The following is a 10,916-nucleotide window of genomic DNA, read 5'->3' on the forward strand; positions in this document are numbered from 1 at the left end:
CAGTCTGATGGCTGCTAGAAGGCAAGTATTCTTTTCAGCCCTGAGTTTTCTCAGGGCTCACCAGCTCACGCTGGAGGGCTGCAGTCATTGGTGACTGTGACATCCTTTGTTTATTGATATGGCAGGAAATACTCCATTTATAAATTTTCCATTTATCAGGTGATTCGTGGGGTGTGCTTCAATCTGTTCTTTCTGAGGTAGGCATTAATGAGTTCAAAGCATATGGTATTGATTTTTGAGAGTTCTACCATAAGAGCTATTAAGAATTATTGATTCTGTATTTTATTTTAGGGTTTCAGCTTCTTCATGTTTGAGCAGCCTGTTTAATGGAAGCGCCCGTGTCTCTACATGGCCTAAGGAGTATGCATGCAGCAATTGATTAAGTTGACATTTGGTATTAATAGCTTAGAGACTCTTTACAGCATAATATGCTTATCCATTTTAGGTGAAGGCAATTTTGACTGATGTTTCATAGCTAATAAGTGGTAGTGCTGGGATTCAGACCCAGGTAGCCTGTCTCCAAGTCTGCACACGCCACCCCTCTGCTCCACTGTCTCTAAGGCGCTTGCCCTGGTCATGTTTCCTCTGTGCCTTTGCCTAAGGCCACTTGTACCTTTTGGCAGTAGGAGCACTGTGTGCTGTCAAATTGTGATCCACCTGGGCAGCCGGCCCTCAGCTTCATTTCTTATAAGCTGAATGCCTTTAAGGAGCAATTTGACCTCTCTGAGCACTGTGTATGTTTCTTCACCTGTGAAGTTTCAGGGGAGAGTAGTAATCCTTGCCCTCCTGCCTCACCAGGTAGATGTACTGAGCAGCTGATTTAATTCATCCTTCTATCCCTGGGGCATAGAATAGTGCCTGACACATTGTAGACACTTAACAAGTGTTAGCTTCTCTGCTTTCTTCTCCTCTTCCAGAAGCTGGACTTTGGATGAGAGTTAGATGCTGCGTAGGATGGTCTGAACAGGTAACTTCCTTTTTTTTCATGCAAGGATATTTTATTGGAGTGCTCTCTTCTTGCATTTTTGCATTAAGCTCAATTAATACTTTTATACGTTATTGCTCCTGCCCTGCCTTCATATAATCTATTTGTTCTTTTTTTTTTTAACATCTTCATTGGAGTATAATTGCTTTACAGTGTTGTGTTAGTTTCTGCTGTACAACAAAGTGAATCAGCTATATGTATACATATATCCTCATATCCCCTCCCTCTGGCACCTCCCTCCTGCCCTCCCTATCCCACCCCTCTAGGTCGTCACAGAGCACCAAGCTGATCTCCCTGTGCTATGCAGCAGATTCCCACTAGCTATCTGTTTTACATTTGATAGTGTATGTATGTCAACGCTACTCTCTCACTTTGTCCCAGCTTCCGCTTCCCCTTCCCCTCCTGTGTCTTCAAGTCCATCCTCTACGTCTGCATCTTTACTCTTGCCCTGCCACTAGGTTCATCAGTACCATTTTTTTAGATTCCATATATATGCGTTAGCGTATGGTATTTGTTTTTCTCTTTCTGACTTACTTCACTCTGTATGACAGACTTTAGGTCCCTCTACCTCACTACAAATAACTCAATTTCATTTCTTTTTATGGTTGAGTAATATTCCATTGTGTATATGTGCCACATCTTCCTTATCCATTCATCTGTCGATGGACATTTAGGTTGCTTCCAAGTCCTGGATATTGTAAATAGTGCTGCAATGAACATTGTGGTACATGTATCTTTTTGAATTATGCTTTTCTCAGGGTATATGCCCAGTAGTGGGATTGGTAACTTATTATTATTTTTTTTTAATAAATTTACTTATTTTATTTATTTTTTGGTGCATTGGGTCTTCGTTGCTACACGCGGGCTTTCTCTAGTTGCGGTGAGTGGGGGCTACTCTTTTTTGTGGTGCGCGGGCTTCTTACTGCGGTGGCTTCTCCTGTGGCGGAGCACGAGCTCTAGGCGCATGGGCTTCAGTAGTTGCAGCACGCAGGCTCAGTAGTTGTGGCTCACGGGCTCTAGAGCGCAGCCTCAGTAGTTGTGGCGCATGGGCTTAGTTGCTCCGCGGCATGTGGGATCTTCCCAGACCAGGGCTCAAACCCGTGTCCCCTGCACTGGCAGGCGGATTCTTAACCACTGCGCCACCAGGGAAGCCCCGGGATTGGTAACTTCTTGAATATAGTCAGGAAACTAAGATAAATACGGTCACGAGACATCTCATTCTGTCTTTTACTTTCATTCTTCCCTTCCTAGTAAATAGAACTGAGCTCAGCATCTCTCTGGGGAAACACAACTCTGCTCCCAGAGGTAGGGGAAAAGATTCCTCCTACTTAATGGACCGTGGGCACCTCGCAGTGTAGGATAATAGCTGGTCACACTGAACTGCATGGGCAGGGAGGACTAGATGGAAGTTTCACTGAGGTTTGTTAGGACTGTTATGATTAGACAAATTAATAAAAAGATTAGAAGGACCTTACAGACATGGAAAATAGCGTCACAAGAGCAAAAGCGGGAAGTTGTGGAGTGGGCTTGTGGGACAACGAGTCCATCCATTTAACTAGGATCTCCCAAGTGTAACTAATGGGAGGTACTGTTGGAGAGGTGACTGGGGTGAGAGTGTAGTGGGCCCTGCATACCCAGTTGGATGTTATCTTTAAGAGATCATTACCGACTAAAAGTTCTGGGGCATGGGGAGTCATGATGAAGGCCACGTTTTAGGATGGATTGGGACCGGCAGTGCCTGGAGGTGGGGTGAGTAGTTGGACTTCTGGGGGAAATGGCACCTTCAGAATCACAAGTGGAGCTGAGGACTCTGGCAATATTGCAGAGAGGTGCCTAGAGAAGGAGACCCTGAGTCACGAAGTCCCTGAGGAGGACTTTGTGGGAGACATGGCCATGACAGCTTACTTAGAAAGAAGAGAAAGGAGAAAGAAATAGAAGGCTCTGCACAGGACATGTTGAAAGTAGGGTTAGAAGGCTCTGTTTAACTGCTGGGCTCTCACACTGACTGTTTTCAGCCTTCTCTTTAGTATTAGGGCAAAGATAGTCCACTGGCTGAGCTGATTATATTCTTCTGCAAAACCCAGGATGGGGAGTCTGAATTCAGAGCATCCTAAGAGGTGTCTGTGGCCCAGCTGCTGCCTCCTTGGCCAGAGTTAAAAAGGATGTTTTTTGAAGGTGAACTGAATCCTCAGTGCCTAGCACAGGCTTTCAGTCTCAAGAATAAATAAAGGCCTTTGTAGAATCCTCTTTCCTCATTTTTTTTTGGTCAGTGAAGATTCTGCAGCTCAGCGTCTGTCCCCATCTCCCCACTTAAAGTATCCTTGCCCTGCTGATTCCCTTGTTGCTGAATCTAATGATATTGTCTTGTCCTTACCTTACTCCCTGGTCGGGGAGCTAAGATCCCACATGCCTCATGGCCAAAAACCCAAAAAAACATAAAACAGAAGCAGTATTGTAACAAATTCAATAAAGACTTTAAAAATGGTCCACATAAAAGAAAATCATTAAAAATAAATAAATAAATAAATAAATAAATAAATAAATAAATATATATATATATACACACACACACACACACACATACTCATCTTTCAGGGTTCCTTTGGCCTAGAATTCTATTAAAATTCAAGCATGGAGGATGACTTGGAAAAAATTATGGTCCTCAAGGAAATTTTTGATCTGGTAGGGCAGCCAGAGACATATACAAACAGCTGTAGTGCAAGGTAGACTTCCGGGAGAGCTATAATCAGAGTGCAAAGAGGAGCAGGAATAGAGGGAGCGGGATTCGTTCTAACGCGAGGGATTTGAGAACATTGTTTCCTTAGCTTTCTGTTTCCTTCCTTTGTTCTCGTCTGCCAACTGCCCACAGGTGAATGCTCTGAAGTTCTACATTCTTTTTCTCGTGTGTTGACTCTGATGGAAATTTTCCTGGCTGTCCTTTTGTTACCTTTGCCTTAAAAAAAAAATTATGGTAAATAACACATAACATGAGATCCACCCTCTTAACAGATTTTAAAATATATGGTACAGGCTTGTTAATGTTGTACAGTAGATCTAACTCTTCATTTACTTCTTCCCCCAGCCCCTGGCAACCACCATTTTACTTTCTGCTTCTATGAGTTTGGCTCCTTTAGATACCTTCTGTAAGTGGAATCATGCAGTATTTGTCCTTCTGCAACTGGCTTAGTTTGCTTCACCTAATGTCCTCAAGGTACTTCTACGTTGTAGCGTATGACACATTTTCCTTTTTTTTCATGGTTGAATAATATTGCATTGTATGTACCACATTTTGTTTATCCAGTTATCTGTTGATGGACATTTAGGTTATTAACACCTCTTGGCTATTGTGAATAATGCTGTAATGAACGTGGGAGTACAAAGCTCTCTTCAATACCCTGACTTCAGTTCTTTGGGTAAATACTCAGAGGTGGGATTGCTGGATCATATGGTAGATCTATTTTTAATTTTTTGAAGACTCTCCATACTGTTTTCTACGGCAGCTGCATCTTTTTATATTCCCAGCAACAATGCACAAATGTTCCAATTTCTCCACATCCTCGCCAACATTTATTATTTTCTGTTTTTTAAAAATATGGCTGTCTTAACAGGTGTGAGGTGATGTCTCATAGAGGTGTTAACTTGCATTTCTCTGATGATTTAATGATGTTGAGCATCTTTTCATTTACCTTTTGGTCATTTTTTGGTCTTCTTTGCAGAAATGTCTATTCAAGTCTTTCATCCATTTTTTTAATTGGGTTCTTTGTTTTTGGGTTGTAGGGGTCTCTTTGCCTTTAACTCCCAAATCTTCATGCCCCTACCTGACGAACTCCACATGCCTTCTGCTACTCCTCAGCCTGATCCTTCTGCCCTATTCCCTCCTCATCACTCTGCTCCTGCCATCCTTCCCTTGGTTTCTGAAATACACTCAGATCCAACTCTGGCACATTCTTAAAAACCTAGGTCAACTCAAAGTTGCCCATGGATCCTTCCCTGACCACCCAGCCGTGTCGCTCTCCCTCTGCTGAAGTCTCTAGGACTTCTTGTCCCTAACGCTTTTTGGGCAATTGGCAGGCACTGCTGCCTTGCATTGGAATGGATGTTACACGTGTGCATTTTTTACGTTAACTGAACTCCGTCTCCTGAAGGGCAGGAATGTATCTGTGTATCCTCCAGAGGACTTTACAAAGCACCTTTGCCACACTGTAAAGAGGCAAGAAACCTAGGAAAAGATGTGTGCGTGTGTGTTCTGGGTATAATGACGGAGCTGAACTTTAAGCCCAGGAGTGCTCTGGCAACAGCAGGAGGACTTGGAGGAAGCAAAGTCAAGTGCACAAGCCACCATTATTCCCGAGAGAGATGAGCAGGGCAGGGACAGGGAGGAAAGATGAAAGTCAGTGACCAGGGCCTCTTAGCAAGTTGGGATTGGAGTAGGTGAGCAGGTTTCCATGAGAAGGTCAGGACTGTAATTTGAGGCGTGCTCTGCCAGATTTTTGCAGGCAAGGGATTACAGGTGTGTGCTGGGAGCCGGAGAGAAGCTGAGTTCACCTCACAGTTTTGCAGGGAGCCATAACAGCTGCTGACAGTGGGGGCCAGCCTAGCTGGCAGTCTGAATACCTCTACTCTGAACATCCTGTTCCAGAGAATTCATGGCTTCCAACCCTGGTATGTCCTTGCCAGCAATGCTGCGTGAGTGGTTAGCCCTTGCTAAGCTGTAGGTCACCCAGAAGCCCCCAGGACAGCCCTCAAAAGGCCAAGGCTCAGTACACGAAGGCTACAGGGCAGACTGCTGCATTGCATAAGCGATGTGGCTCTTGAGTAGTGCTGGCGCGTCATGCTCCCTGCCAGGGGCTGGAGGACCATTCCCTGGACCTCACAAAATCCATGGACATCCTCGTGACCTTTATAGCATTCATCACACCTTTCACTGTGGTCAGCTTTTTATAACTTTCAAGACCCTGCCTTCTACCTTGAGCCCCAGCAGCCTGCTCTGCCCTGATGATGCCATGGCCAGTTCTGGTCCCTGTGTTCCCTGGGAGAGTTCCAGCCAGAGGACCAATTATGGGACCCCATCTTGTATCTTTGGAATGTTCCTGAGTGGGTCGAAGGTTGCTCTCACGTGAATCCAGGGAAGCAGGACAACCTGGCCTTCCCTCTCCAGTAAGAGGGGAAATGAAGAGGGTAAGCTTGGTCCTCTTAACAGCTAACCCTCCTTCTGCTCATCGACTTTGAGAATAGCTCCGTCTTTTCTGGCTTCTTTCTGACCCTCTCCCACTCCTGCAGTTGTCAGTGTCCTGGGACAGTATGTAAGGTCAGCTGTATGCTTAAAGAAAGAAAATTAGAGAAAAAGGAATTCTTAGGCCCTATCCCTGGAGATTCTCTTTAACTACGTGTGGACGGGGCCTGGGAATCTGGCATTTTTGTACAGGTATACATGAAAGAATGGCTAGGGGATGGATGACGGACTTACTAGTTGCTGAGTAATTTTTACTTCTTTCTTTGTCCAACTCTTTACTTTTAGGATTTTTCTAGAGTGATCACGTATTTCTTTAAAAATCAGAAAAAAAGTAGATGTCATTAAAAAACAAAAACCAGATCTGGAAGCGATCAATCTTTTCCAGATACCATTAACCTTCGTAAATTTATTCCTCATTTCCGCAGGGGGACTTGATCTCATCTTCATGCCGGGTCTTGGGTTTGACAAACACGGCAACCGTTTGGGGCGGGGCAAGGGCTACTACGATGCCTACCTGAAGCGCTGTCTGCAGTCCCAGGATGTGAGGCCCTACACCCTGGCCTTGGCTTTCAAAGAGCAGATTTGCCTTCAGGTCCCCGTGGATGAAAATGACATGAAGGTAGATGAAGTGCTTTACGAAGACTCCTCAGCATCTTAAATCCTGATGACCACAGCCAAATAATCAAGGTTTTGTGCCAGAGAAAAGCCAAACATGTGTATTTTCCCTTGTCAGAAATTAGTGGAAATTGCACAATAATGTGAATATGGGCTGTAGTGTTTTCAGTGTAATTGTTAGATACCGAACATGAAACCATTTAAAAAAATCAATAGCAGGGGCTTCCCTGGTGGCGCAGTGGTTAAGAACCCGCCTGACAATGCAGGGGACACGGGTTCAAGCCCTGGTCTGGGAAGATTCCACATGCCACGGAGCAACTAAGCCCGTGTGCCACAACTACTGAGCCTGCGCTCTGGAGCCATGAGCCACAACTGCTGATCCTGTGTGCCACACCTGCTGAAGCCCACGCGCCTAGAGCCCGTGCTCCACAACAGGAGACGCCACCGCAATGAGGGGCCCGTGCACTGCAACGAAGAGTAGCCCCTGCTCCCCGCAACTAGAGAAAGCCCGTGCACAGCAACAAAGACCCAATGCAACCAAAAATAAATAATAAATAAATAAATTAATTAAAAAAAAATCAATAACAGTGTGTGTAATAGAACATTAATTAAAACGGAGGCTATCACCATATGATTTTCAGTTTAACTTTCCTGGTATTAATGTCCCAGGTTGATCTTTCTGTTTTATAGTTTAAGTTTAATATTTATGAGGCACTATGCTCCAACTCAGAGTGTGAGGGGAAAATAAACTCATCTGAAGTGGACACTTTCATTAAGTCCTGTCATGGGCCTGGGTCAGTCTGGCATGCATATGGAGATTCAGCAATTATTAAATGATTTATTCGTGTTTGCTTTGTGTACAAAGTTCTCCAAGAATATTATACCCTTTCATCATGGCTTCACTTACTCAACCTGAAATTTTATTTCTGACAGTTTGTAGCTTTTGATGGTTAAAGGACTGAAACCTTTTATGATTTAAATATTTTAATTTCAGCCAGTTTGTTTCCATCTCTGCTGTTCTGTGTGTCAGTCACTTATGAGTTTAAGATCTGATATCCTGTAAGTTAGAAATTATTTCTGTTTATGGGTGGTATCTGCTTTGGAAATGAAATTTGGGCTGAAGGTTGGCAGATGCCATCACAGCCAGGGAACGGGAATTTTGTGGGGGGAAGATTTGGTTATAACCAGAGACCCAGGGGGCTTCCTGGGTCCTGCTCTCTCACTCACACCCCACATCCTACCTCTCACCAGGTCCTGTTGATTCTGCCTCCAAAACCCTCTTCTATCTGTTCCCTTCTCTCCTCGTCCTGTCGTGCCTTTTGTCCAGACTCTCAGCATCTCTAAGCTGAACTGAGCAAGAGCCTCAGCCGTGGCTTCCTTGCCTTCAGTCTGGTCCTCTTCGTTTTATTTCTCAAACTACAGTCAAAGTGATCTTATCAAACATGAACCTGATCATGAAGCACCCCTGTTTGTCTCTTTCTAGCCTCTCCTCTCCCTGTATTCTTCTTCTGTACAACTTATGCAAACGTTCACATAGCTCCCTCAACACTGCCAGCTTCTTCTGCCCTTTGTGCCTTGTAAGTGTGCTTTTCCTCTGGCTGCAGTGCTCTTTCCTCTTTTGTTCATCTGGAAGACTCCTGTTTATCCTTCAAGACTCAGCTCCAATGTCACCTCTTCTGTGAAGTCTTCCTGTGTTCCTTCACTTGTTTAAGCGGCCCTGGTCATTTTCCTCCTTATTACATTGTCCTACATGTCAAATATTAATGGTCATGTCTACCCCTTCACCAGACTGTGAGTGCCAAAGAACAGGGATCATCTTTATACTTTCCACTCTCGGTAGACACACAGACAAATGGTGGGTGTTAGAGAATTTTTTTCAAAATCTAAGGTACTAGAATTTATTAGATTGCTAATTGTAATTTATATTGACATAAAATTATTTAGCTTAGAAATTAATACTTGTTAGTTTGGAGGAAAGACTTTACTTCTTTGGCATTGTTTTCGACTCTAGAAACATATTTTCTAGTTTGTGAAGGGAACAGTTTATTTAATGACCTGTGTCTCTCCTCATCTGATACCCTCATCCACATGAACAAATCGGTTTTCTAGAACTGGCCGGCATAAGCACTACATGTGGCTGTTGAACTCTGGATGTGTGGCCAGTCTGAATGGAGAAGTGCTGATTCAGATTCTGACTATCTAGTATGACAATGAGAATTTTTTTTGAATGAGTTAGTTGAATACATTCAGATGTGTTTCATTTGAAACACGCATCCCTGTTCATAATACCATATGATTTGGTGTTTTATGCACAAAAGTAAAAACACTTAAAAATTGTCAATTGGGCTAAAATCAAACGTTCACAATATAGTATATACAGTGAGAAATGGGAGGGAGACAGAATTTCTACAAGCTGTGAAACCACATTACGGTACTGGTGAGAAATCTTAACAGTTACTTCAACCATAAGGTTAAGGTGAAAGTTAACATAGCTGACATGGCTGTTGGTCTGAAGTGGTTGAACAGTAAAATTCCTGGATGGCTGCAGGTCTGGAAACTTTAGAACTTTAACACGTTAGAACTTAATCTGTGTTGTTCTTCTGGCAAAGGAGAGCATTGAAAAGCCCCTCCCCAGCTCCTGAAGTGCAAACAGAACACAGAATCAACTGGCCAGAAGACCCAGGTGCTGAGATTCAGGAAAGCCCGAGGACTGCAGGGTCCCTCACCTGGAAAGAGGACCTTTCCCTAGTGACCATTAATGGGCAGTGGTCATTGCGCAGAGGGTATAGGAAAGGGGAAAAAGCCCTGACGGTGCAGGTGATGGTGACACAAGCAGAGGCTGAGAACAAGGCCTCGAACTCAGGAAGAGAGCCAACATGAAAGAAGAATGATGATGGTCTTAGGTGAGGGGACAGTCCAGGCAGAAGAGAAATAGCAACTAGACCTGAACAGAACAATCCTTAGTATTGGGGAATTGGAAATATATGTATGTCTATAATTGCTGCCTATTCTATAGAACTGTGCTTAATTTAACCAGAAAGTAAACCATTAACTTTAGTTCATCTAACAGATATCAGTAAGAACAGTACACTAATTACAGAATTCTACTAAGTAAGAGATTGATAACTGTGTCTTATGTCTAGGCGTGGGTGACATGGTGCAGAAGCTTATTGGTTTCTGGTCCTAGTTCTTTTTTTTTTTTTTTTTTTTCCTTTCAGAGATCATTGAAATTCAGTTAATCACATTGCATTTAGTCAGAAGTTAACATGCTTATTTCCTCCACTTGCCTGTCACCTCCTCAAAGGAAGATTTTCTGCCAAGTTCATGGTTTACTCCAGTACCTATCACAGTCCCTAGCGCAAAATAAATGGCCAATAAATCCTCGATGAAGGAATGAAGCAATGTGTTTGTTGCCCTGGGTGCGTGGTGACCTTGCCGGTTTTTACGTTGGTTGCTATTTGCTGCTGAGATCCTCTCCTTTCAGCAGCATCTCAGGGTTGGATTATTCTAGAACACATTTTCTATTACTGCAGTTGCAGTGCCTTCCTTGGCCAGTCCATATGTGTGTGTTGCGTAATCTGTGCTGTTTGGCTTTGTTAGTACATTTCTTCTTTGCATCTTTGTGGTCATCCTTCCTCCTATGTCCAGGCAGTCTTAGGCCTCCTGCCCTTTAAGGGTGATCTCTAATCCCTGCAAGCCCCTGCCCCAAATATATGTTTATTTATGTGCTTAAAAATAAGTGGGGAGATGTTCAAAACGGTGGAGGACTGAGATGTGGAGATCACCTTCCTCCTCATAAATACATCAAAAATACATCTACATGCGGAACAACTACGGAACAACTACTGAACGCTGGCAGAAGACATCAGACTTCCCAAAAGGCAAGAAAATCCCCACATACCAGGGCAGGGCAAAAGAAAAAACAGAGACAAAAGAATAGGGACGGGGCCTGCACCAGTGGGAGGGAGCTGTGAAGGAGGAAGAGTTTCCACACACTAGGAAGCCCCTTCGCTGGTGGGGACGGGGTGGGGGGCGGTGGGGGGGGAGGCTTAGGAGCCACGGAGGAGAGCGCAGCAACAGGGG

At 44.0% G+C, this 10,916-nt stretch overlaps 1 protein-coding gene across 11 annotated transcripts in view; it reads left to right on the top strand.

Annotated features, from left to right (window-relative positions):
- The window catches only part of LOC309654578 (5-formyltetrahydrofolate cyclo-ligase), a 298,235-nt gene that overhangs the window by 46,108 nt on the left and 241,211 nt on the right, over positions 1–10,916 (top strand). For 3 of the 11 annotated variants that reach the window (XM_082448891.1, XM_082448893.1, XM_082448892.1), the window contains exon 3: positions 6,644–7,418. The exons of 6 other annotated variants lie outside the window; for them this stretch is intronic. In XM_082448891.1, coding sequence (XP_082305017.1) covers positions 6,644–6,876 — 233 coding nt within the window. In that variant the 3' untranslated portion in view covers positions 6,877–7,418. 2 more of the 11 variants (XM_082448898.1, XM_082448896.1) reach the window with 2 other exon arrangements.

This window comes from Balaenoptera physalus (assembly GCF_965194825.1).
Source record: "Balaenoptera physalus genome assembly, chromosome: 2".
In the NCBI taxonomy this organism is placed as follows: domain Eukaryota; kingdom Metazoa; phylum Chordata; class Mammalia; order Artiodactyla; family Balaenopteridae; genus Balaenoptera; species Balaenoptera physalus.